The following is a 27420-nucleotide window of genomic DNA, read 5'->3' as shown; positions in this document are numbered from 1 at the left end:
ACTGATGGAACAAAATGGAAGAAGTCACCCAGGGACCGGGAAGCCAGTGCCCTCACTGGGCTAGAAGTCCCCATGCCTACACTCTCTGCTTCCACTGCTCATCCAGAAATCACATTTCTGTTGCTGACAAGAAACAAAGGAGCCCACACTCCCACTGATGCAATTGAAACTGCCTGGCATGGTATCAACGTGAGTTGAATTTTTAGATTAATTTAGAAAATTTACCTTGTTTCTGGTATTGACTCTTCTATCCATTATCATGGGTAATGTCTTCATTTAGTTGGGTTATTTTAATGTCTGTCAATGAAGTATAATTTTCTCCACAAATCATGCACATAGCTTGTTATACTTAGTCCCGGGGATATACATTTATTACTGGAAGTGCTGAGTTTCTAATATATTTTCTATTGCTTCTTGCTGGCATTAAGGGAGGTGGTTGGTTTTTGTATGTTGTTGTTATAGCCAACAACCTTGATAAAAAGTGGTTTTAAATCAGTGGGAGATGAAAACTTTATTGGGAGAAAAATTGAGCTTTTCATCATGACAATTAAAAATATTAGTCATACAGGAAGCCAAACATGCTTTGTTCCTCCAGCATTTCTTAACATGCACAGTCTTCTGATTTTATCCTTGCAAAATAGTGATATAGATCTTTAACAGTTGGACCCTTGTCATAGCACATCAGATGTGTCTCCACCTGTAAGTATTTCAAGGAGTACTTTACCATGGCGCCGGAAAGCTCAGAGAACAACCCGTACACAAGTAGGTGAACTTCAGGCAGATGACCTCGTTATCAGTTCTGTTTAACTGAGGTCTATGCATCGACCTGATGATGAAACACTGTATCTGTATCTATCACCCTGCACAGCTCTGATGCTGCACAACATTATTTCTCCCTGCTCCGTGTACCATTCCAACACTCGGTCAAGGAGAGTGTGGCAGGTGTCCTGTCCAGTCTTGGTCTTGGCCAGTGGGCATGTGGGGCCCATTCTGTCAATACTACAGCATGCTGTCACTGTCCTGAGTTGGTTGTGCCCTCCAACATATGTTGTTTCTCTCTTGAGGACCCTGCTATTCACATTGTTCTGGTGATTAGTCTTGGCCCATGATAGCTGCAGGGAAGTCCTCCCGTGAAGCAAGCCAACAAAGCATGAACTTCGGGTTCGAGTCCCACCCTTGCCCAGGCTCTTGTGAGAGGCCTTAATAATGGGCTTGTTGGTCATAAGTTTTTGTAAACTCTTGTAAATTTTGCAAAAGGAAGATATAGTCACTGCAATCAGTTAAGAACGCTGGCTCTTACCCCTCTATTTCCCTTCTGTCACATTTCGCCTCTGTCACATGATATCAAAGTGACCACAGGCACTTTTTCTGTTATGATCCTGTATATTTTTTTCTTAAAGGGGGCTTTGAAAACTGTACAAACTTCAGATCTCACAAAATCTGACCCTCTTCCCAACCGTTGTGTTGTTAGGGAAGTCCATATTGAACTTGAAAATATACTCTGAATGTATACCCTGAATGTATACCCTGAATGAGGGGCTTGATCAGTTCTGTTATTTTCTCTCACACCTGTCAAATATTTACTGACAACATGCTAAACACAAAGGGTTCATTCTATAATATGACACATCCAAGGGAGTACTTAATAAATTCTTGCAGATGGTGAAGAGGAATCTTTTCTTATTTAAGATCGTTTAAACTGACCAGGAAAGCCAAAGCCCATTGGTAGCTTTCCCCAACAGAGATGAATTATCTGAATTTGCCAGAAGTCTGTAACAGCTACTCACTCTATCTCTAAAGTCCACATTGCACCAGTATTTACTGACAACTGCTAGTTCCCTAAGTAAATTCATTTTTCTCATTTATTCCCTGTCTCTCCCTAGGCTCACCTACTTGGGTTATCTTTAATGTCTTTCTAATATCCATCAGGAGATTTTCATGGATGTTCCAATAAGTAAGTCTTGAAAGTCAGATTATTTTACAAAGAAGAAAGGGTTCCATTACAGAGTTTGCCCTACTTCTATATCTCATAAAGTCAGGGCTAGCCTGTGTATCAGAGAGTTACGTCACCCTGAACTCACTCCTCCCCCATTTCCCTGCCCCAACCTGTGGCCTATATGACTGAATCCCTGGCCTCCACAAGCCTCGCTTCTTTAACAGCCTTCAAAAAGATTCAAGTTCTGTTGGTGTGAAGCTCTCCATTTACTGGCAGACTAACATACCAGCAAGGCCAGCACATCATAAGCCATTGACACCCATGGAAGCAGAGCAGGAGGGGCTGGGTGGCCAGGGAGGCCTCCAACATGCTGCATAAGGGCGACTCTGTGGACCTCCAGAGCCCACAGTAAAATGTCTCCAAAAAATTGTTGAGGAGGAATGTGATGCTGAGCTCACCTGCATTCTCAGGGGGATCACTTCAACTTTTTGGCCCTCAGCCACTTGCCTGTAAAATGATAACACAAGACCCCCCTAGATGGTCCCCACTGCCCCTTTTCAACTCCCACCCTCAGTGATGCCTAAATCAGTTTTCCAAATGACCCCTTTTTTGAGTCACATTGCTACAAGTCTGTAAAGCAAACACTAAAAGACCTATTAGCTGTTGACGCATGTAGCTTGCGTTCTTGGTTTCGTTTCTGAATGTTTCCTCTTCTTGCTTTCATAGGAAAGTAGAGTCCTGACCCAGGTGGGGAGAAGGAGCCCTCTCAGGTATCTTCCATGGTTCCCATTACTTTTCAAACGCTGTCCTTCATCCTGGCCAGATTCCACACTCCGCTCTCACCCAAACCTCCCCATGGAGCCACACCTTGTTTCTTCAGCATTCTTGAAGCTTCCTGCCTCTGTGGCTTTACTCACACTCTCCTCCCTCCCAATATGTCTCTCCCTCCTCCTCCTTGTCCATCCACATCCCACTGATTCTTTGGAACCTTCCTCATTTCCCATCCTCTCTCCTGGACTGGCTACGTGGGTCCACCAAGCTCCCTTCTCTCTGAACCCCCACAACACCTACACTTGGTGCTACATATTAGAGCACCGTCTATTCTGCCTTCTTTCCTTTCTTGAGGGAGAAAACATCATTCCAGAAATCCTTAAATCTCTGATAGTCCCGGCAGCATGCTTTGGACAGGGCAGGTGCTCCATAAATGTTGGATGATTTTATAGTAGGTGCTCAATAAAATATATATATACCACCTCACAGATAGTTTTGCATATTTCAACTCAGCAGATGCTCACCACAACTTGTAAGAGAAATTAGTTCACCCCCGATTTTCAAAAGGGGAAACTGAAAACTCAGAAGTTAAGTGACTTACTCAAGGTAAAACAGACAGGTCTCTTGATGCCATAGTGTGTGCTTTGGTTAAGACCTTGAGCCTTGGAGTCTGACACTCAGACTGGGCTTTGCTGCTTAGGAGACCTTGGACTCTTCCTTATTCTCTTGGAGACTCAATTTACCTATCTAAAGAAGGGGGATAATAATAGTACCTCACCACTTCAGAGGGTGGTTGTGTTATATGGTGTCATATATGCATGTAGCACATGGTTAATGCTAACTACATATTAGTTACAATATTATTTATTATTTTGATTCATCAGACTGCTTCCCCATCGACAACTTGTTGACCACACGGTGGACAATCAGCAAATATTTGAATATGCTGGTTAAAGAATCATTTGGTTTTTATCCTCAATTGTCTCCTGAATAATTTTCCCAACTGCAATCAGGTCATCTTCTTAGTGATCAACAACATTATTCTGCCCTCACGCAACCCCCATTCCTCCCCCCACCTGCTGACCCAGAAGAGCCAAATGAGGAAACCAGTGTTGCTTCTGGACAGAACTTGTTGGAAATTGGAGGAATTCAACTGTTATTTCCTGTGCCTGTAAATCAGCTGGAGAAATCCCAGACTGTTGGCAAGACGGAGGGTTTGTAAACTAGGAAGAGAAGAGCTGCTGAGGGTGTACCGGCTCCCAGGGGCTCGGCAGAGCCACAGCTCCACGCGGCTCCACGAAGCTTACAAAACGAAGTTAATCCCTCCTTTCTCCAGGGAAATAAGTTCCAGAGACACGGGGGTATGGACCAATGGAGAGTGAGTTTAGAGAGAATGTCCTTAATAAATTCCCCAATGGGAAGCAGTTTTACTTTCCCTCTGTCTCTCAGGGCACTAGACCAACCACTCACTGGGAAAACAAGTGTTGGTGCCAGAGCCTTCTGTGGGTTCCAAGACTGCTTTTCCAGACTCAGGTACTTGAATCCTCGTGCTTGCAGCTCAGGGGTCATTCTGTGCGTACTCTGGGAGTTTGGGACTGTCTTAATGGGGTCAGGTGACAGTGATTCATAGGTCATTGGGCTAGGATGTACCCACCTTGCTGGCTCACTTTTCTCCTCCCTGGCAGCTGGTTATTCTCAGCCACAGATTACTTTCCCCTCTCAATTTATTACAGCTATTTTGAGAAAGTTGGTAGGCAGGGGAGCCTGTGAAGTAGGAAAGCCACCAAGGGACAGGTGAGTGCCTCCTACCTCCAGGGGACGTGTGTGGGACTATGCTCTTCCAGCTTGCCCCCCTCCACTGGTCTCCTCCTTGCCTTCTCAGTTAGCCAGCCCACTGGGGAGCAAGCAAATTAATGGCCAAAGAAATGCACAGATTGCTTGAGAAATAAAAATAACACACATTAAACCTCATTGGAATGACTTTAAATTATCCTAGAGCCAGAGACCTTCAGAGCTGGAAGCCGAGCCCCGCCATGTTTGCCCTGCTCACAGCAGAAATGCCCCACCCGCTCCAGGGGAGGGCTGAATTTTATGGGCAGGTGGCCATGATCTGAACCACAGGCTATTGGTTGCCCTGTGCCAAGATGCCCCGTCTATTGCTGATTGGATGGGAAAGGACAACTGTGCCAAGAGCGCGTTTACAGGCTGGCTTAGCCCAATGAGCTGATCTGGTGCTAGAACTTTGGTAAGGATGATTATGACCAACTGGAATAATTGCATTTTTTTTCTCTCTCTGGAGACCTGAGACCTACAGAGAGCCTTGGAGAGTGGGAACAGAAATGGAAAGACAAGCAGGAAAGCAACAGGGGTCGGGAAAGCTGACAGCAGAGCAAGGCTCGGTGGGCTCCCACTGCTCACCGGTGAGGAGGAGAGAGGGTGTTGGGCCCTCACCAACCCCCTAGTTCCCATGCTGGGTGCCAGTCTCAGGCTTCTGGATATCTGCCTCCTGCATTTCCATTCCAACCCTCAGAAGGAGCCACCTTTGTGAGACAACCTGAGTGGGTCCTTCTTATTTCCAACCCAAACGAGTTAATAAAGAATTCACATGGCCTGCTTCACACATGAGGGAATTGAGGCTAGGAGCCCCTGGGTTGCCCCCCAGTTTACAGAATCAGCACCTGAGTCTGCGAAGGAATCCAGTTTCCTTATTTGGGAAGTCTGCTTTCAGAGGGTGGGTTTCAGGCACAGGAGTGGAGGGGCGAGGGGTAGGGCATGGGGTGGGGGCACGGAGTGGGGAAAACTGACAGAGTCAAGGAAGGGGAGAGGAGGGTTGGTTTCCAGTTAGAGTGGGGGGCAGGAGAGGGGACGTGGGGTTCAGTCATTCAAACTTTTTGTCTTGTTGTTATAACTAAAATCCAGTTTGTAAATGGTAAGAGCTGAGTTCTGAATTTGCCCATGGGTCAGGTTTCTCAGCGGCTGTTCCTCAGGAAGCTTCTGGGAGCAGAGATGGCATCTCTTCTGTTCTTGTCTGCCTTCCTAGGCTGTGCCCAAAGGAAAAGTGGTTTAGGAAGGGGCTGGAGTGAGTAGCAATTTCCCCCCAAACCAAACCTATTTACCTGCCGTGTGCTCTAAAGGCAACTCCAGGCTGGTTTTGGGCTAATGTCTAACACTCCATCGAGACCTTGTTGCCCATAGCCCAACATTTAGCGGAAACAGGGCTTATGGGGAGTTCTCTTGGTCCCATGAGAAATGCTGACAGGAAAGGCGTTATTTTGAGAGGCGGCGGACCTAGGAAGAGAATCCTCAGGGCCGGACTTTGTACCGGATGCAATGACCCTTAAACAAGGTTTATAGCTCACACTTTTTCTCCTCACAGGTCCATGGACCCGGTACGGATCGCGGTTGTGGGGGCAGGCGTGGTGGGGCTCTCTACTGCCATGTGCGTTTCCAAACTGGTGCCCCGATGCTCCATTACTGTCATTTCGGACAAGTTCAGTCCTGATACCACAAGTGACGTGGCAGCCGGAATGCTTATACCTCATGTTTATCCAAGTAAGAGGGATTTTAGCTCCTCTGTCAGATATGATTCCTCAGTCAGAATTCTGTTGACAGAGACAGTTGGATATGCATGTAACTTAATGTTCACTTTTTAGAAAAAAAAAATCTTTTTAAATGTTTATTTATTTTTGAGAGAGACAGAGCACTAACGGGGGAGGGGCAGAGACAGCCAGAGACACAGGATCCAAAGCAGGCTCCAAGCTGTCAGCACAGAGCCCGACATGGGGCTCGAACTCACAAACCGTGAGATCAGGACCTGAGCCAGACGCTTAACCAACTGAGCCACCCAGGCGTCCCCTTAGTGTTCACTTTTAACATCGTACTGGTTCATCTGTTAGGAAATGCTCAATTATGCTGTAAGGCAAACACAACCTCCAAATCCTAGCAGCCTAAAAAGCAAAGGTTCGATTCTTGCTGGGACCGCATGTCAACTGAGCATCAGCAAGGGCTCTGCTCATCATACGTGATGGGACAGCCACTGTCTTGGATGTCATCAGTACCTGTGCCTGAGGGGAAAGCAGCTCTGGGGAGGTCTCACCTCAGCTGGCTCTGGCCAGGATGTAACTTTCATTACTTCTGATGGCCGGTCATTGGCCAGCACGAGTCACATGCTCCCACCCCTCAGAAGGTGGCCAAGAAGTGCAATCCTATAAGGCTCCCAGAAGGCAGACAGTCAGAAGGATTTGGTGAACCGCTCTCATGACTACCATAACTGGTAACTCTAAGTCTTTCCACTGATACCAGTAATGACCACAAGGTCAGAAATTACTTGTAACGGGACTAAAATTATCCACACTTCTCAGCTGGTAGACAAACAATCAGTCAGTATGTATTTGGGCCTAAAGATGCATTGATTTTTTTTTTAATGTTTATTTAATTTTGGGATGGAGAGAGAGAGCGCGCAAGCGGGAGGGCCAGAGAGGGGGACAGAGGATCTGCAGCGGGCTCTGTGAGCTGGATGCAAGGCTCCAACTCACGAAGCACGAGATCATGACCTGAGGCAAAGTGGGATGCTCAACCTACTGAGCCACCCACATGCCCCTGCATTTAGTTTTTAAAACATGGTCACACATCCTTTCCAGCTGTATTCTTCTCTTGAAATAGAATAGAATAGAATAGAGGAGGGAAACAGCATTAAATAAAAACCCAAATCACTTTGCAGCCAATGAGGTTTATACTCACTGTCTCCACTTCCTCATTCCCATGCTTTTATTCTCCTTTAATTTTAGTTTTTTTTTTTTTTTTTTTTCATCAAAGTTACACATGCACAGGATTAAGCACAGGAACCTGGCGTGTTTGCAGAATGCTAGTTCACACTTCCTGGGCACCTTTCTTGTGACCAGAGTTCTTTTGTCCGTTGTCCAGGAACCCCTTTGCTTGCATCAGGCCTGGGTGAGTGGTCAGAAGGCTGCATGATAGTCATGGAATCGTCTGCAAAGAAGGAGGCTCGTCTAAGAGTTCCTCCAGGCCATTGAGGCCCGAGCTCACCCTTCGGCTAGGTGGTTGGGGCCCCTGGATCAGAGAGTGTTACTCGCTGGTGCTTCCAGATAAGGACTTTAGTCTTCTCTTTGGGCTTGTTTCAGACCAGCCTCAGTGATAACAGTGGTATCTTCTGTGCTCATAAATATCAGTACCATATGGGGACCATACCTATCCGATAGGGTTGCTGCGACGATTAAATATATTTATACATGTAAAGCATTTAGCACAGTGCCTGGGACATAGTAAGTGCTGTATCAGCAATTGCTATTATTACCGCTACTCCAGCTACAGCTTTCTTTTACCAGCACTTGAACATGGATTAGATCACCAGGTTTGCTGGCTCTATCCACTGCTGAATTGGAACTGTCCATTCTTTTGGGATGACTCCTACAGCATGTGAGTCGCAGCCAATATTTTGTTTCTAAAGTCTGAAATGGCAACAAGGGGATGCGTTTCAATACAGCCCCATACACTGGCTTAGATTGTTGGGGTATAATCCAATGTGAGGTCTAATTTAGCTCATTTTGCAGTCATTATTTCTTCCTTATTTCTAAACCAGTGGCCCAGTCTTCAATTTTGGAATACAGTGTTGAGTTCACGTGGGCACGTGTTTAAAGATGACAGCACAGATCCACTATTAAAGAAATATTTATTGGCACTTTAACAAGTGAATTGTTACAAAACCCTGCTATTGAAATGCCCTCATTGACTTGGGCACTTGGTCTGGGGGAGCAGGATGTCTCCAGGGGCCTTTTCATCTCTACTGTGAACTCTAGGGACATCTCTCCAAGCAGAGCTTACCCAGTGTCCTCTCTGCCTCAGTTCCTTCACCTCCTCTCTGGCTCCCCCCATAGCAGCCCCTTGGGATTTTCATTCCCCAGTCCCTCGCTTGACCCTAGATTCTCCCTCATGACCCTTCCATAGGGATTGGATGGCCAAATTCTTCACCCCATTTGGATTTGTCTGCCTGTCCAGATTATGCTTGTTTTCTGTGCCTACACTGGACACTATTATTTTGGGGCTTGAACCATGACCCTTCTTTCAACCCTGACCCTTATTTCCTCTCCGATAAGTCTGCACCCTTCCAGAAGCTGGATGTGGGTCCAGCCTCTTGTGCTCTGGCAGGGATGCCTGGGTGACAGGAGCACTGATCCACAGGACTCTGCCAGAAAGGTGGTGCCTCGTGTGGTCCCTGCATGTTCTAGTGACCCGGGGAATGCTACTCTATGCTATTGCATGGTTCCACAGAGTGGAAGGGGATGGACATAATGGCAGCCTTGAATGGGACTGCAGGGAGTCCTTCCTGAGGAGCTCGGCTCCACAATGCAGACCTTGTCTCCTTGTATCAGAGGGTGAGCAATCTGGGCTTTCTCTTGATGTTCAGTTATTCTCTGTTCTGGTTGACCTGGGCCCCACAGATCTTCCCTTATCACCCACCATGTTTTCAGGACCCATGAGAGAAGTTCTGGGTTCTTTCTCCTATCATCTCAACTGTGTGGCCAGCTGGATACCTCAGCCATGAATTCACTTCTGCTCAGATTGGTTATGAACCTGTCAAGGTCTGGAATATATCTAATGCCAAAGACTACCTTCCAGATGGCTCATATGTCAGATTTTGTCCTGATCGGCCATTTTACCCTCTGATGATTAATCTTTACCTGAACAGGAGTCAACAGCATGTGTCAGCATTCAAAACTCGGGTTGCTGATAGATTCTCCACTATAATGTGGTACCTTATCTAAATGTTCCTCTCTGCCTCTTTATTTTCTCCCGGCTTCTGGGAAGGAGATTGTCTGAAGCATAGTTATCATCACCACTTCCTTTCTGTTCTGCTTTGTCCTCCCCCCCCCCCCCCCCCATTACAGACACACCCATTCCCACGCTGAAGCAGTGGTTTCGAGAGACCTTTGATCACCTGTTTGCAATCGCCAATTCTGCAGAAGCTAAAGATGCTGGTGTTCATCTGGTATCTGGGTAAGAGAGGATATCTGAAGTTATTTTAGAATTCAGAATGATCTTAACAGACTTTAAAATTCAACATAAGATTGGGGCGCCTGGGTGGCTCAGTCGGTTAAGTGGCTGACTTTGGCTCAGGTCGTGATCTCGCGGTCTGTGAGTTCGAGCCCCGTGTCGGGCTCCGTGCTGACTGCTCAGAGCCTGGAGCCTGTTTCAGATTCTGTGTCTCCCTCTCTCTCTGACCCTCCCCCGTTCATGCTCTGTCTCTCTCTGTCTCAAAAATAAATAAACGTTTAAAAAAAATTCAACATAAAATATTGTTGGGTACTGCTGTGAGCAGAGTGCTGAATTCAATGCAGGAGGATTTTGGAAAACATTTTCAGCTTTACTCCAAAGAACTCAAGAAAGACAAGTTATTAGTATAGTGATTGTATATTACATATCAGTATATATAGCATTCGACTTTTAAACAACCATCACAGTTTCTCATCACCAATACTAGTGTGAGTTTCCTCAAAGATTTTGCAGTGATTTGCAAATACAGCTAAAAAAAACATGCAGCAGGTAAACACTGAGCATGGGGATGAGGTGGCTGATGGAAAGCCAACAGGTGTGATATTGAAGAATGAGACATCCCCGAAAAGTAAATGTTGTAGGTCACTAAAGTGACCTTTGAGGTGCCATTTAGGAACTATATTTCTGAAATGGTTAAGGCACTTCTATTTGATTCTTAATATGTGATTTCAGGGGACATGCATAATTAAATGAAAGAGTTAAAAAATCCTATTTGACATTTCTGGCACAAACCAGCACTTAGAATATGACAATATCTTTCTTTATCTTCTTTTCAAAAATATTTATTTTTGAGAGAGAAAGAGCATAAACGGGGGAGTGGCAGAGAGAGAGGGAGAGAGAGAACCTCAAGCAGGCTCTGTGCTGTCAGTGCAGAGCCCAAGGCAGGGCTTGATCTCACGAACCATGAAATCATGACCTGAGCCGAAATCAAGAGTTGGACGCTTAACAACCCAGGTGCCCCTCTTTCTTTATCTTCTTAAAAAAAGATTATTAACCCTTCTATCACTTTTAGTTTATGACATAACACGTATGTCATCTGTGTTACCCCATGTGCTAACACAGTAATGCCCTATACCTTTCTGAAGAGCAGAGGGTGTTTGCCTTTTACTAAGTTCTCACAACCACTGCACCCTTTGTACTGTATAAAAAAAACCTGTCCTCTCTCCTCCTTTGTGATCAGGCTGTCTGCTTACATTTCTGGTAGGAAACACACCTGCAGCAGGCAGGTTTCTATCCTTTTCCTCTTCTTGCCCTCCCTCACCGTCATTAATGGTGTTGACATCACTAATTTCCCCCAGTCTATACCCAAAGTAGCAACTTTTACTTCTCCATCTTCTGAGGATGAATTGATACTATAACTGTCCCCAGATCCAGCCAATGAGTCACAGAGAAAAATTGTCCTTATTGATTTATGGCCACACTTCATTTTTGCTCAAAACCAATTAACTCACAAACGTTGTCTCTAAGTAATTTTTGAAGGCAGATGTGTCTAAAATTCAAATGTCCTTTCAAGACTAAGATTTTGCCACCATTAAGGATATGAAAAAGAATATACTTTAAGCTAGCCTAAAAGAGAGTTATTTATTGCACTCACATGAATGATTTTTCTCCCATTTGCTTCCAAAAAGACAATTTGAATCAGTCAAATGAAGACAAGGGCCTGTACCTCTTTGGCATAAGTGCATAGCCTTATTCATCTGTTCATCTATACATTTCTTCAAAACAATTTATTCAGCATTCACCTGTATCAGGTACTCTCTTAGATATTGGTGATATAGTAATAAGCAATTTAGCACATACTGTTTGGCATATGGTAAATGCTTAATAAATATATGCTTAGTGAATTTTTAAGAAAAGAAGACACGGACCTGTTCTCATATAGCTTATGGTCTGTAAGGAATGTCCTAAACGTAACTAGCTGCAAAAGACACAAGTTCCCAAGGGAAGCGTACAGGGTACTATGGAAGAATATGTTTGGAGAATAAACTTGCTCGGAGGAGTTATGAGAAGCAACCTGGAGCAAAGTGACATTTCAGCAGAGACCATCCGGATAAGTGTAGGTTAACGTGGTGACATTATAGAAGTGAAGGGGACAGAGACAGGGCCGGGGACACAGGAGGCAAACCATTCCAGGTAGAGAGAGCAGCATAGGCATAGACGTGAGTCGAGGGCGACTGTGGTGTGTTGGAGATACTGGAGGTCATCCAGATTGATGGGAAGCCATTGAGGGATTTTACACATTGAAGTAACTGATCATGTTTACATGTCAAAAATATGCCTATAGTGGGGAGAACAGATATGTGGAGAGAGAGATGGTGGTGCAATAGATTAGGTGTTGGCAGTGGGGACAGAGAGGAGACGGACTTGAGAGAAGCCTGAGAGGAAAGCTGATAGGGCTTGAGACTTGGTGGTTGATGGCATGTGGGCTTGTGGGGAGAGAGAAAGTCACTGTAGGTCTGGGTCTGGTTCGGGAGCTCAGGAGAGAGAGAGGAGGGCTGGAGGTGGAGCCCCCTGTTTGGTCTATAGGTGATGGTGAAGATATGGAAGGGGAAATCTAGCCCAGGGAGAGTGTACGGAATGAGACAGTGAGGAGGCCCGCATGGAGCCCCACAGCAAACATTTATACTTTCGCCGGGGACTGCTTTGAATGAATTACTTAGAGGTATATGAATTCTGGTGTGTTAATGACCACATCATTAGCAACCACATACAGCATTCAGGTGATTTTCCTTGCTCTTTTAGAGCAGCCATGATTTATAACACTTACTCCGATTGATGAAAACAACCCAATACTTACAAATCCAAACATATGCCCAGCAGCTATCGGCAGCACTGTTCGGACTTGTTAACAACCAATATCATTCCAGCCTCACCCATTCCAGCCATGCTCTTAGCCTAACAGTAATGGGGTTCCTCCTGACAACCCAGTTTTTCTTACCAACAGTGTGAGGTGATGACCCACATCTTAACCGAAAATTCACACTTAACTCATAATTCGCAACTTAACTCATAATTCACACTTCCGCCTCCTGTACACCCACCATTGCTCACTGTAATTTAGATGTTTTGTTCGGAATTGAGGCCAACCTTTAAACTTTTGACGGATGCTTACAATTTATGTAAAATGTTATACGAAACACAAAAACCTTTTGTCAAAAATGCATAGTCATGAGTAAATAAAGAAAATCTGAGCAACAGATTTTTAGGAAAAAAAAGAATTAAATTAAATTTTTAAAACACAACTTTTTAAATGTCTTATTCTCCCCAATCGTGACTATTTTATTTATTTTTTATATTTTTTTAATGTTTATTTATTTTTGGCAGAGAGAGAGAGACAGAGCATGAGTGGGGGAGGGGCAGAGAGCGAGGGAGACACAGAATCCAAAGCAGGCTCCAGGCTCTGAGCTGTCAGTACAGAGCCCGATGCGGGGCTCGAACTCACAGACTTCGAGATCGTGACCTGAGCCAAAGTCGGACGCCCAACTGACTGAGCCACCCAGGTGCCCCACCAATCATGAATATTTTAAAGTGTTCACTTATTTATTTTTGAGAGAGAGAGGGAGTGCATGAGTGTGGGAAGGGCAGAGAGAGAATCCCAAGCAGGCTCTGTGCTGTCAGTGTAGAGCCCGACGCGGGGCTCAAACTCACAACCAGTGAGATCATGACCTGAGCTGAAAGCAAGAGTCGGACGCTGAGCCGCCCAGACCCCCCTTGAATATTTTAAATTTAGCTGCTGAATTATCTGAACCCAAGGGAATGGAAGAAGAGATCTTTTTCTTTCTTTCTTTCTTTTTTTTAACGTTTATTTATTTTTGAGACAGAGAGAGACAGAGCATGAATGGGGGAGGGTCAGAGAGAGGGAGACACAGTATCCGAAACAGGCTCCAGGCTCTGAGCAGTCAGCGCAGAGCCTGACGCGGGGCTTGAACTCACGGACCACGAGATCATGACCTGAGCCGAAGTCGGACGCTTAACCGACTGAGCCACCCAGGCGCCCGGATCTTTTTCTTTTTATGGGTATAGGAAGTGTGTTTTAAAAATGCTTTAGAGAATGTCTTATGGGGTTCACCGGAAATGTGTTATTTCACAAAATTTCAGGAAATTTTTCCATTTATGTATTTGAGTTGGCAGATATTTCAGAGCATTCCTGCTGAAGAAGTGCCATTCTGGGCTGATGTGGTTCTGGGGTTTCGAAAGATGACCAAGGCTGAACTGAAGAAATTCCCCCAGCATGTGTTTGGTCATGCCTTCACGACTCTGAAATGTGAAAACCCTGCCTACCTTCCATGGTTGGAGAAGAGGTCAGTTGAAATGGCTCTTTGCTGCTTCCTTTATCCTTCATAGCATAGCCATAAATAATTGCATAGCTACTCACAAAATATAGATGGAAAATTCCCTGTGGTTCCTCAGAGCTCTTTTGCATTGTGTCTTGTTGCTCACAACGGCTAGGGTTTTGTCAAACAATCTGAAGACAGTGCTGTGTCCAAAGGAGTAAGTCATACCACACTGGTAGTAACACACCCATCTTCTTCTTCTAGTGCGTGATGCGTGATTCTTCTTCGTCATGCATGATTTGGTTCCCTGCCCACCAGTAAAACCCACTTTATTGAAACAGTGTCTTAGTTTCCTCATTTGTAAACTGGAGAAGTTTGGGGAGTATGCTTCCAGCTATAAAATTATATGATTTGCTCCAGTTCTTTGGATGGAGAATCTTAAGCTTATTGTAAATTGTTTTTTGAATTTTTTTTCTCATTGGTGATTAAGAAAATGGCCTTGTTATTTTCTTTGTTATAAATAAGATCTCTAAACCTGAGAGGTCTTAGCTTATCTAAATCAGGTAATTGCTTCCTCACCAAGTCCAGTCCAAAATACCTTGAACTTGTATTTTGGCTTGGTTTTCAGGACTTTCTGATTCCAGTTAGTTAGGAAATGCATCAAGAGCATCTTTATTTGAGATATATCAATAAATCTCTCTTTAGTTTAGTCTGGAAATTGTAAGCATATTGAGGGTTGTAAAACATTGGCCCTTTCAGTCCCCAAATGTGTGTATTTGGTAGATAAATAGGGGCAATGTGAACTATTGTGTAAACATTGGAAGAGTGACTTGAGGCAAGCAGTGGCCATGATGATTGGTCCCAGATGTGGGCTGTAAGGCAATTGATTCAGACAATTCATTAATCCCACAATTTTGTGTTGAACACCTACGTCTGAACTTGGCACTGTGTTAGAAGCTGGTCAAAAAAGGATAAAAATATGATCCCTTTTCTTAAGGAATTCACAGTCTAATGGCGGTCATGGGGTGTATGTATGCGTATGTGTGTGTATGCATGTGTTTGTTTATATACGTTAATTAACAATCACAGTAACACACATGGTATGGGGTTGTACCAATTTTGAGGGTGGATTGGGAGCACAGAGAAGGGAGGCTGCATCTATTAGGCACATGTCAGGAGCATCATGATACATTTTTGTAGCCTTATGAGTGCTCTTCTCATTTTTATCTATTAGCAACTTATATGGGACATTCTCCTTTTGTAAGTTTCAGTTTTCATAAAACCCACACTCTTAAGCTTTGTTCACTGGGCCCTAAAGCACAGTTGCGGGTCAACCTCGAACCTAGACATCAGCCGATACTCGAGCATTTTGAGCTATCACGTGATGAAGTTGCCCATCAGTCAACATTCAAGTTTCAGCAGCAACACGGTCTTTCCCTCAGTGGCAATAACGTGTAGTTTTCACTTTTGTCCTTATAGTATAAAAACGACTGGAAATAGGAAATTGGAAGTGTTAATGCTAGTGATTTAAGATAAAGGTATCATGTACTTTATCTTAATTAAATTCAGATAAGGGGAATTATTAGGCTGCCATAAGGGGCAGCGCTTTACTCTCATTATGGTACATAATTCTGTTTGATTACAATAAAAAATGGAAGAACATGTACAAAATATTGGGTATAAAAAGGTGTCATTACAGAGTTTTATAATTTGAGGCTAAAGTTTCATTATTACTCCCAAGTCTATTGTTTGGCTCCCTCATCTTGGACTTTTTTCTCCATGTTCAGGAAGGTCTATAGAAAACCTGGATGGATCCCTGTGGTCTTTGGAAGATCAGACAGAATCAGGGAAGGGAGGATCCTGCAGAGTGTTCCCCATCACAGAGACTATCAAGGGATTCCCCTTGGCTTCCCTGTGTGGAAATGGCTGGGGATCAGGCATGATGATGGACATAGAGACAAGGAAAGTGGATGAATGAGCTCTTATAATGCTTTATGCAGGGGCCTAACATTTTCTTTATCATTTTCTCTCTCTCTGTCTCATATATATGTATATACATATGTGTGTGTGTGTGTATGTATTCCCCCCCCCAGAACGATTTAAGAGTAAATTGCAGACATGATGCCCCATGATTTCTAAATATTACCATGTGTATTTTCTAGGAACAAGGATGCTCTTTTACGTAAATAGAGAGGTATGATAAAAATCTAGATATTTATACTGATACTGTAGTCTATGGATCTTATTCATATGTTGCCCAAAAAGGACCCAATTAGGTCCTTTATATAGATATATCTGGTCCATGATCCAATTCGTAGTCACACATCACATTGGTTGTCATGTCTCCAGTCTGTAGTCTGTCTTTGTCTCTTACGACCTTTACAGCTTTGAAGAGTACAGACCAATTGCTCTGGAGAATGTCTCTCAGTTGGGGTTTGTCTGACGTTTCCTCATGATCAAATTGAGGTTACACATTCCGGTGGAACCCCGTAGAAGGAACGTTGAATCCTTAGTGCGTCGTAGTAGGAGACACGTGGTGTTGGTTTGTCCCCTTCCAGTGATGTTAACTTTGATCACCCAACCTGCCAGTTATCTCCAATGTGAAGTTACAACTTTTTCCTTTGTAATTACTAAATGCTTTGTCAAAATACACCTTGAGGGGCGCCTGGGTGGCGCAGTCGGTTAAGCGTCCGACTTCAGCCAGGTCACGATCTCGCGCTCCGTGAGTTCGAGCCCCGCGTCGGGCTCTGGGCTGATGGCTCAGAGCCTGGAGCCTGTTTCCGATTCTGTGTCTCCCTCTCTCTCTGCCCCTCCCCCGTTCATGCTCTGTCTCTCTCTGTCCCAAAAATAAATAATCGTTGAAAAAAAAAAATTAAAAAAAAAAAAAAGATACACCTTGAGGCTGTGTAAATATTCTGCTCCTACTAGTTTTAGCATACATTCATGATTCTTGCCTCAATCATTACTATAATATTTGCCAAGTGATAATTTCTTTAAAAATTTTTTCTTAACATAATTTTTTTTGAGAGAATGAGAGAGAGAGAGAGAGTGAGCAGGGGAGGGGCAGAGGGATGGGTTCGCAGCTCATGGGCTGGAAGTGAAGGAGGAGGACTCTGGCGGGGTGCTCCCCGTGGCCCCACATACTCATTTCTCATGCACAGCCGGAGAAGGGCCAGAGTGGGGTCCTCTAAGTGGCCCAGTGGAAGGAACGTACAGCTCAGATTAGCCAGGATCATTTTTAAGTCCTAGAAATAGTCTTGAGCTTACAGTAATCATATGCATATGTTTGCGTGTACATGTGTGTGTGCATGTAGTTTCTCTTGTTTTTTCAAAGAAGCATTGGCTATAAAGTCTAGACAGAAAACTGAAACAGAAATTCTTCCTGGAAGAGAGCATACATTGCTTTCATGAGTAGTAGATAAGGTTCTTGGAAGATGGGGAGTTATGATGGGGCAGAGAGGGAGCCTGAGGGCCCAGGGCACCTGAATAGGTGGTATTGCTGTAGGAGGGGGCAGAGGCAGGGAAGCCAGCATCACCCCCAGTGTACGTGTTCCTTCTCTGAGGGGTCTTCGTAAGTCTTGCAGTTTGCCTGGGGCTGCCCTGAGCAGTGGGAAGCCTCCCCCTGGGTCGGGGAGGGGCATCCCCAGGAAGACTGTGAGGGCCAGTCCCCAGCATGGCCACCATCCCAGCCGCCCTCCCACTCTGGCTGAGAATAAATGTGTTAGCTCTGCAGGCCACCCTCAACCACTTTCACAGGAAAACAAATATTATCTGAACGATTTGTTCTGCCTGTTTCTAAAGTTATCACCTGGAAAACAGGCCCCGTTTCCATAATAATGTTATTTTCAGGCCTAATCTCTAACTGTGGGATGAAGACCTGGGAAAAATCCTGCTACCTTCTCATTAGTCGGAAGCCTGGTGTCAGCATTTTACTCTACTTAAAATAACCCCGAGTCAGTGGTACTTTGTGCCAGTGGGAGCCACCTCCTGACAGCAATGCCATTGGCCTGATGACCAGTCAGCTGGGGTTCGTGTCTTGGAGCACGTTGCTTCCTGTCTGTTTTTAGGTGACAGTCAGGGAGAAGAGGCCTGAGGGGCTGCTCTTGTCCTGGGGAGGTCTTTTTCAGTCCATTTCTTGGATATACACATCCACCATGACAGTGGACTGGGACGTGAGTGCCTCAGACAGACTGTATACACGCCTTTGTCCCACCAACCCTCCCGTCCCAGCTTCTGTGCCCCTGAACCTTCCTCTTCCTCCTGGCCCCCAAAGCAGGGCCTGCGCAGATAGCACACAGGGTCTCCTCTCTGTGGAAATTAGCTGTCTTCTCTTCTCTCAGGGCCTGGCATCTGGCCAGAGGGCCAACATGGGGGAAGAAGAGAGCCACATGTCCCTTGTTCTCCTGAGTGAGGCTTTGTGGGGCAGGGACTCCTCTACGCCTAAAGCAAGGCTTTCAGGCAAGGATTTCAAGCCAGGTGTGAGGCAGGGCGGCATTGTGGTGAGGCAGTGGGACCCCCAGGGTTCATTCTGTGGGCTGTCACCTGCTCTTCTCCATCAGGGTGAAGCCAGCTGGGAAGCCACACAATCCCTGCTTGTTCCTCACCCCCGGGGTCTGTTGTGTTGCCTCCTACGCCCCTTCTACACAATGTGAGTGTTCAGCCTACAGTGTTCTGACTCAAAAACAGGCATTTCACTCAGTAAGCCACACAAAAATGTCTCCAACCTAAGCTCTATCCTTCTGAAATCATATAAATTTCCAGGAAAGGGAAAAAAATGTTTTTAACCACAAATCAAATCTTCAGCTTTTTTTCAAAGAACAGAAGGGATCATCTCACTCTCAAAAAAAGAAACAATGCCCAATAATATCCAGAACAAACAAAAGAATAAAAGCCCCTCAGAGGTTTAATCAGCCATGCAGATCATGTTTTACATCCTCAGCCAGTGGAGTCATATTCTGCTGCTTTTTACTTGCCCCTTCCAGGAAATGAATCATAGAGGCAATAATTCAACTGAGACTGCTCTTCGCCAGACATTCTACCTAAATAAATCATCCCAGCAAGACCAGGCTCATCCTGTCTTTGACAACATCCAGAGAGCTGGGTGCCTCATTTCAGTGCCAGGGGCCCTGTAACTCGGGTGCATTTCTTTCTCAGGAGGCCATGCTTTATCCTTTGGTCTTGATAAGGCCCACACTGACCACAGCACTCACCACACTGAGCTTCTCTCTCTGTACTTCCTTCCCACTGGTCTAATAAGGCCTCGCTGTTACTTTCCCTGTCTCCCATCTCCCTAGCTTCGTTCTCCCACTTGGCCTGATTCACAGCACTGCCTCTGAAAGAAACTCATGTGGCTCTCCCTGCAGTTGGACAGAAATATGGATTGTACATCAGGAACATGACAGATAACCCTGTCCTATAAATGCCCAACTTGCAAAGGTGCCTTGCTGTGCACAGCAGCCCCCTCGTCCCCAGGACTAACACACACCTTGCTGCTGGAGCACGGCCATCCTTCGCCAGGCCTCTAGTTGTTTCTGCCCCCCCTCCTGGCATCTGCCAGCTCTAACCAGAGGAGCCGGGGGCAAATGATGGTCCTGGACACAGTTCGAATGTGAGCACCCCATTTTCTGCCCAGGTATGCAAGGATAAAGTGGGAGGGTACCAGTCAGGAAGGTGCAAAATGCTGGTATTTATTTTTTCCGATGATGGCAATAAGGTTAGCCAGAAATAGATGGAGGCTGTGCGCTAGACTTAGGAGCCTCCACTGGGCCTTCAGTAGCTGCCCCAAGGTGGCTACACAGGTGAACTTGTTCCCCAAAACCTCACCTGCTGGTCTGACTGAGGGTACACAGCTGCTCCCCTCCAGGACCACCCTGCCCACAGAAACACTGAGCCTCATCCACACCCCCTTCCCCAAAGGGACCAGAGGCTGCTCTACTCCTGAACGGAAATTAGAGCCATTAATACAAGTTTGTGGAGTGGTCAAAGTGAGGATAGCTATTCCGAGAAGTGGGGAATAGAATGCACTTGGTTTTATTGGAATAGGCATTGCAAGGAAATGAGTGAGGAATGTGGTCATCAGGGGAGATCATGTTTTTAGGTCAAAATCAGACTATATATAAAAATACAAGAAATGTCATGTATTCTTCACTCAGATTCCCAAATCTTATACTTAACATATTTGCTTTATCCTTTTTCCTCTAAATATATACTTTTTCCCTGAACCATTTGAGAGTAAGCTGCAGATGTGATGCCCCTTTACCCCAAATACTGAATATGTATTTCTTAAACTCATGGTCAGTCTCTTATGTCACTAAAGTCAACTCATCAGAATGAGGGCATTATCTTAACACAGGTATATTTCTTTTCTTTTCTTCTCATTTCTTCTCTTTTCTTCTCATTTCTTCTCTTTTCTCTTTGTTTCAGGAATAGAATTTAGTGATTCATCACTTATATGTACACCTATCACTCATCACAAGTACCCTTCTTAATACCCATTACCCATTTAGCCCATCCCCCTACTGAGCAACTCTCAGTTTGTTCTCTATAGTTAAGAGTCTCTTATGGTTTGCCTCCCTCTCTGTTTTTATCTTATTTTATTTTTCCTTCAACATGGGTACATTTCTGAAATCTACAGACCTTATTTGGATTTTGCCAATTGTCCCAATAATATACATTGCAGCAAAAGAAAATCCAGGATCATATGTTGCAAATATATATATTATGGATATAAATATTCATGAGAAGCAAGTGACTAGGTTCAGCCCACATTCAAAGAGAGGAGCATTAGGCTTCAGCCTTGAAGGGTTCAAAGAATTTGTGGATATATTTTGAAAACATCGCCATTGACCTTCTGAGTACAAATTGTTTACATTCCTATCACATGCAAAATATGCATATATATGTAAGCATATATATGTACATTTAAAATCTAACTCTTGTAAGCTATTTTAGGTATAGCTACATCAAGTATCACTATGAAGAAGAGTAGACTTTTTCTATGAATCTGTGTGCATAGTTCTATTTGCCAAATGAGGTTTTCTTTTCTTTTTTAAAAAATATAATTTATCGTCAAGTTAGCTAACATACAGTGTATACGGTGTGCTCTTGGTTTTGGGAGTAGATTCCCATGATTCATCGCTTACATACAACACCTGGTGTTCATCCCAACAAGTGCCCTCCTCAATGCCCATCACTCATTTTTCCCTCCCCTCACCGCCCACCCCGTCAACCCTCAATTTGTTGTCTGTATTTAAGAGTCTCTTATGGGCTTGCCAAGAGGGCTTGCCTCCCTCTCTGTTTGAAACTATTTTTCTCCTCTCTTTCCCCCAATGTCTTCTGTTAAGTTTTTCAAGTTCCATGTATGAGTGAAAACATGATATCTGTCTTTCTCTGACTGACTTATTTCACTTAGCATAATACTCTCCAGTTCCATCTATGTTGCTGCAAATGGCAGGATTTTATTCTTTCTTATTGCCAAGTAGTATTCCACTGTATATATAAACCACATCTTTATTCATTCATCAGTTGATGGACATTTGGGCTCTTTCCATGATTTGGCTATTGTTGGAAGTGCTGCTATAAACATTGGGGCCAAATGAGATTTTAAATTAGGTTTCCTTTTTATTTTATTTTTGAATAGATTGAACATAGTTAATTTTCTGATCATTGTCATTAAGGTGTCATGATTCAATCTTGAAGCAAGGATTACTTTTATTATTATTATTGTTATTATTATTATTTATTTTTATATTTGAGAGAGAACGTGTGAGCGTGGGAGAGGGGCAGAGGGAGAGAGAGAGAGAGAGAGAGAGAGAGAGAATTCTAAGCAGGTTCTATGCTCAGCGAGGAGCCTGACATGGGGCTCCATCCCATGCCCCTGGGATCATGACCTGAGCTGAAATCAACAGTCAGATGCTCAACTGATTGAACCACCCAGGTGCCCCAAGGATTAATTTTTTTTAATTGACTGCATCTAATAATTCATACATAATACATAACCAAATGCTTCTCAAAGCCAGCCCCCCACCATGTTCTTGGCCACCATCCTCTCCCAGCCTCCCTGCATCTCTCCACATCTTTAGCAATGTCTTCCTAGCTCTTCACTCTTTCTCTCCACTCCAAGGCATCCTCACATCAGTGATGCAAAAACTCAATGCTCTTTTCCTCATTCCAATGAACTTTGAACTATAGCAGCCATGTGGAGAATTGTCTTTTTTCCAGCTCTGACCCTGGGGTTCCACTGCATGGCAGTCTTGCTCAGGCTCAACCCTCACCAGTTCTCCTCAAAATCAGCGCCCCCAGGCTCTGGTCCTCAGGCTCGGGCTCTTGCGCGTTGGTGAAGATGTTCCAGCCAGTCTGAGGAACCAGCTGGGGAACAGACACTGAGTCATCCCCTCTTCCCTCCTCCCTCCTTGGTGGGGACCGATTTTCCAAAAGCAGTCTGGCTTGCAGAGAAGTATCCTGGCTTTCATGCAGAAATTGTGGACCCTCTCACCCCAAAGTCATCTTGGACCCTTAGAAGAGGGTTTTTACTTTGTATTTGTGTAATCCACAGACCTATTTGGATAATATTCCCAGAATAAAGGTACAAGCTATTAAAATGTTACCAAAGGAGTGTTAAAATGTCTACCTTTGGCAAGCGCTTAGAAATTTTAAATGACAAAAAGAGTGTTTTCCCCCAGTTTCTACTCATTAGGTTCCCCCCCCAAATTTAGGGTGTGTCAGCGGGTGAATTCCAGGTATGCATGGGTTCCAGGGCAGTATCTTGGCGCTGCTGCACCCCTCGTTCTGTCCCTGTTGGGCTGCACCCCACATCCTGCCCTGCCCTCCCACTCCCTGCAGCCCTGCTGCCCAATCCTGCTGTCAAACCAGCCCCATCCCTCGTTCTAGAGCCCATGTGTACCCCATTTCCCCCAGTGGGTCTCCACACTGAACCCCCACTTCCCTATTTCGTGCTGCCCAGGATTTCTCTCTTATATGGCTTAGGCTGCAGCAGGCAATGGGAGGTGGGGTGCAGGAATGCCTCTAGTCCCAAGAGAAGGGAGAGAGTGAGAGGACTCCCCTTTGCTCCTGGGATGTGGAGTGTGTGTGTGTGTGTGTGTGTGTGTGTGTGCGTGTGTGAAGAAGCACTTAGTGGAACCCCCATCCCTCTCAGGGCCACACCTACTCAAATTCCCTCTTGCTGACACACCCAGAGAGTTAAGGAAGGGCTCCAAAGACAACCATCCCCCAGGTTTGTTGGACAAGCTGACTTTTAGGCTTGGTGAAAATGGGCACTCTTGGGTTTTAGCGTGATGACCAGAAGACATTGGTCTGGGGCTATTTAGTGAGCACAACTTCTTGAGTCCCCCATCCCCCATTTCCTCTTGGGAGGTTGGGACAAGGCATTCTCCCAATCTAGAATGAGGTCTTGTTCAGTTTCAGGAAGCCCTACGGGGAACGTCATCAAGTTGATATCCCCGATCATGTCATTCAAAATCTCCAGAATAACTACCTCATATGGTTGTAGAAGTGCTTGGTTTAACGTCCAGCTTCCATGTAAGATTTCCTCCTACACCCCGGTGCCCCTTGATACATTGCCTGTGGGGTACACAATAATGACTGGGCATCGCCACATGGTTATATTGCAGCAGTACAAGGATGCCAGGTTCTGGCACACTCCATAAGTTCCCTCCTGGGGTGCAGACCTGTGAGGTACGCAGCACAGCAAGCCTTCCAGGGCTTTCCCACAGCCCGGCTGCTATGATCATTTCAGAAGTAGAAAGTGGACTTTCATCAGTAGTGACCAGCAGGGGCCCCTTGAAAAGGAAAAGAAAGATATCTGCATGTGTTGAATTCTTTTTTTTTTTTTAAGTTTTATTTATTGAGAGAGAGAGAGAGAGAGAGGGAGAGAGAGAGAGAGAGAATGAGCAGGGGAGGGGCAGAGAGAGTGAAAGAGAGAGATTCCCAAGCAGGCTCCACGCCGCCAACATGGAGACCAATGTAGGGTTTGAATTCACAAATCATGAGATCATGATCTGAGCCAAAATCAAGAGTTGGATGCTCAACCGACCGAGCCACCCAGGCACCCCTGAATGTATTGAATTCTTACAGAATTTTTATAAAAACCCTGTGGTCTCAGCATTCTTATCCCTAGGTGATAGTTGAAGAAACAAGTTCAGTTCAGTCATGCCCCAAGGCTGGTAAAATTCCTTTATTTCTATGAATTAGGAGAATAATTCTGAGTTCTAACTAGAAGAGTTGGAACACAGAACATCATGTTCAACTTTCAATACGGGGAATCTCCAATCTGTTAAAAGCAAAGCCAAGATAGTGTTCAAATAATAAACAATGTAAAACATTTTTCCGAGGTCCAAATATCATTCTTACAAGCTGTTAAACCATTGGATGCCAGTGATAGATGGGTGTGGAAAATAGGCATACCCCTATGTGAGCTACTGGCTCTTGCATTTTATAGGAGCATAGCAACTACAGCCTTCCCCCCCCCCATTAGAAAAGATTACTGAGGAACCGCAGTGCATTATGGGCTGCAGCAGGCTTTTTCCAAATGCTATCTCATTTCATTTTCACAAGGGCCCTATGAAGTCAGTATTGTTGTCTCCAAATTATGGATGGAAGATTAAAAGTCCACAGAAGTTAAAGAACTTGACCAAGGTCTTATGATTGGTAAAGGATAGAGCCCTCCTAAACTCTTTTTAAGGGACTTTTCTTGGGGTGGCTCAGCTGCTTGAACACCAACTTCAGCTCAGGTCATGATCTCATAGTTCGTGGGTTCAAGCCCCGCATCGGGCTCTGTGCTGACAGCTCTTAGTCTGGAGCCTGCTTCAGATTGAGTGTCTCCCTTTCTCTCTGCCCCTCCCCTGCTTGTGCTCCCTGTCTCTCTCTCTCTCTCTCTCCCTCAAAAATAAACATAAAAAAAAGACTTTTCTTCATATTCACTATTTTAAAGAATGTAAACACACGGCAATATGTTAGTGTCACCACAAAATTCATAGGTGAATATATTAAAACTAATGCCATTGAACTATACTACTAAAAATGGTCAACGGAGCGAGTTTTATGTTATGTGTATTTTACCACAATTAAAAAAAAAAGATTTACAGGGCCTAGATAAACCATTTATTTTTATTATCAATATACTTGGTCCAAAATAACATTATTAACCGTAACTGTCAATCCGTGAGCTGCAAATATTTTGCGTTCCTCTCATGCTATCATCCCTGTGGTAGACATAAAAGAGTGACTGCTGTCCCAAACAGCTAGTTAGGGAGACCAGAGTTACAAAGGAACATGCAAGAGTTAACAGTATGACACAAAATGTCTAAGGCTACAGATTTAGGCACTAAATAAGACACAAAAAAGATATGCTCAGGGATTTAAACGACTGATTAAATTAGCATTTATTTAGCATCTAGTATGACATAGGAACTTTATAAAACATAAAAAGGACAAGACATTTGTTTTGAATTTCTGAAACAGGTTTTTATTTAGGTTGGAGTTTAGGAATCCCCAGTTTGGGATGCGAGGTAGTTGATGGCTGGAATTTGGCCTGTTTGGGCCCTGGATGTGCTCATGATCTTGTGCATCATTTCCTGTGAGGGGCAGCACAGGAAGCTGCTAAGGCTTCCCTGATGGTCTCTCTCTTTCTTCCAAGGTTAAAAGGCAGTGGGGTCCTGATACTCACCCGACAAATAGGAGACCTGTGGGAGCTTCATCCATCCTTCGACGTCGTGGTCAACTGCTCAGGCCTTGGAAGCAGACAGCTTGCACAAGACTCGGAGATGTCCCCCGTGCGGGGCCAAGTGCTCAACGTTCGGGCTCCCTGGGTGAAGCATTTTATCCGAGATGGGAGTGGGCTGACATATATTTATCCCGGCACATCCAATGTAATCCTGGGTGGAACTAGGCAACAAGGAGACTGGAATCTGTCCCCAGATGCAGAAATTAGCAGAGGTATTTTTTCCCGGTGTTGTGCTCTTGAGCCCTCCCTCCAGGGAGCCTGCGACATAAGGGAGAAGGTAGGCTTAAGGCCCTTCAGGCCTGCAGGTGTGCGGCTGCAGACAGAGTTCCTCACCCAGGACGGCAGGAGGCTGCCCGTGGTCCACCACTACGGCCACGGGAGCGGGGGCATCTCCGTGCACTGGGGCACTGCTCTGGAGGCAGCCAGGCTGGTGAGTGAGTGTGTCCAAGCCCCCAGGACCCCCACTCCCAAGTCAAACCTGTAGGTGACATGACATGACGGCAAATGGCCCCAGACACTATGGATCAAAACACAATTTAAGCACCAGAATGGATTCCAATAACTTTTCCACTGCATGAAAAGTTAATGAGGTCTGTCTTTGTTTTCAAAATTAGAAATGATGCAATACGAATCAGTAGCCTGAGACTGGTACTCATCTGTAGAACTAGACTCAAGTCTAGTGCTAATGACATAGAGCATAAAGTTCTATTTTTGTTAAAAACACTTGTTACAGAATAAGATTTCTCTCAGACCTGGCGTTCAAAGATCTGTGCTAATTTTCATGGATGCTGGAAGCTGTAGGGATGTTGAAGTTTTGGGGGCTAATAAATCCCCAGGAAGAGACAATGTACGGAAAACACCTAACTCACTGTTGCAAAGCCGCCCATGATGTTTGTAGGTTGCACTCAAGTGAGCATTATAATCCCTCTAAATAAAACACACAGTGAACGTGTGGCACAGGCTTATTCCATTTAATGGCAGACAAAGCATGATTCCTGCCAGTACCCGAGGCAGCCTCTTCCACCCCTCAGCTGGTCATGATGCTTAGAAGACAGGGATCAAGTTACCTATGGACATGGCATCAACCCAACGGCTGCCTGGGGTCAGTCACCTAAGGGTCGTACTCTCCATTACCACAAATGATGGAGCGCTAGCTTGTTGTGTGGTTGACTTTGCCTAAGCGTTTTTGAAGATTGAATAGCAGGTGCAGCCAGAGAGCTAATTAGCTGATTAGGATGGAACAATCGTTCTGAATGAAATATATCCAGAGTTTTCCGCAGGTTGTTTAAAAAAAAAAAAAAAAAAACTACTGGGGAGGAGGGGACATGTGTCATGATCAAATGAATTTGGGAATTGCTGATACAAATCAATCTAGCCTGATTTCTTGACTCTGGCCTGCTCAGAGGCTTTAATCTGTTCACGTGTATTGTGGACGGTCAGGAGGGTTTTGGCTTTAGTGAATGGTAAAGGAGGAGCTCCTCACCGAGGTAAGGAAGCTTTGGAGAATTGTACAGAACTTTAATTTTAATTTTGGCAGGAGATGGCTTGTGCTTAGTGATAATAATTCTCGTTTGGACATCCCAGGGGTGGGGGTGGGGGAGATATGGGTTTGGCAATGAGAAGGTGGG

At 44.8% G+C, this 27420-nt stretch overlaps 1 protein-coding gene across 7 annotated transcripts; it reads left to right on the top strand.

Annotated features, from left to right (window-relative positions):
* On the top strand, positions 1-26749 carry DDO (D-aspartate oxidase). 7 transcript variants are annotated; one of them, XM_086707579.1, is made up of 6 exons: positions 1-189; positions 4157-4240; positions 6084-6096; positions 9613-9721; positions 13903-14079; positions 25706-26749. In XM_086707579.1, exons 1-6 carry the CDS (start codon positions 73-75, stop codon positions 26274-26276), a joined length of 1071 nt encoding a protein of 356 aa, XP_086563705.1. In that variant the 5' UTR covers positions 1-72; the 3' UTR covers positions 26277-26749. The 7 variants fall into 7 exon arrangements, with proteins under 7 accessions (XP_086563705.1, XP_086563710.1, XP_086563707.1 ...); XM_086707584.1 differs by lacking the exon at positions 4157-4240 and adding an exon at positions 8053-8143 and having other exon boundaries at positions 63-189; positions 6084-6259; XM_086707578.1 differs by having other exon boundaries at positions 86-189; positions 3592-4240; positions 6084-6259.
* The last annotated feature ends 671 nt before the right edge of the window (positions 26750-27420 follow it).

The sequence above is a fragment of the Puma concolor genome, chromosome B2 (genome assembly GCF_028749965.1).
Source record: "Puma concolor isolate L17-30 chromosome B2, mPumCon1.1.hap2, whole genome shotgun sequence".
In the NCBI taxonomy this organism is placed as follows: Eukaryota; Metazoa; Chordata; class Mammalia; order Carnivora; family Felidae; genus Puma; species Puma concolor.
Note: the sequence above shows the minus strand (reverse complement) of the source record. Positions and strands in the feature narration are given on the sequence as shown.

Coding starts and splice junctions, on each gene's coding strand:
- DDO (XM_086707578.1), top strand. CDS start 4,071: ATGGACCAATGGAGAGTGAGTTTAGAGAGAATGTCCTTAATAAATTCC. Junction 4,241..6,083: donor GACTGCTTTTCCAGACTCAG/GTACTTGAATCC, acceptor TTCTCCTCACAG/GTCCATGGACCCGGTACGGA. Junction 14,080..25,705: donor CTTCCATGGTTGGAGAAGAG/GTCAGTTGAAAT, acceptor CTTTCTTCCAAG/GTTAAAAGGCAGTGGGGTCC.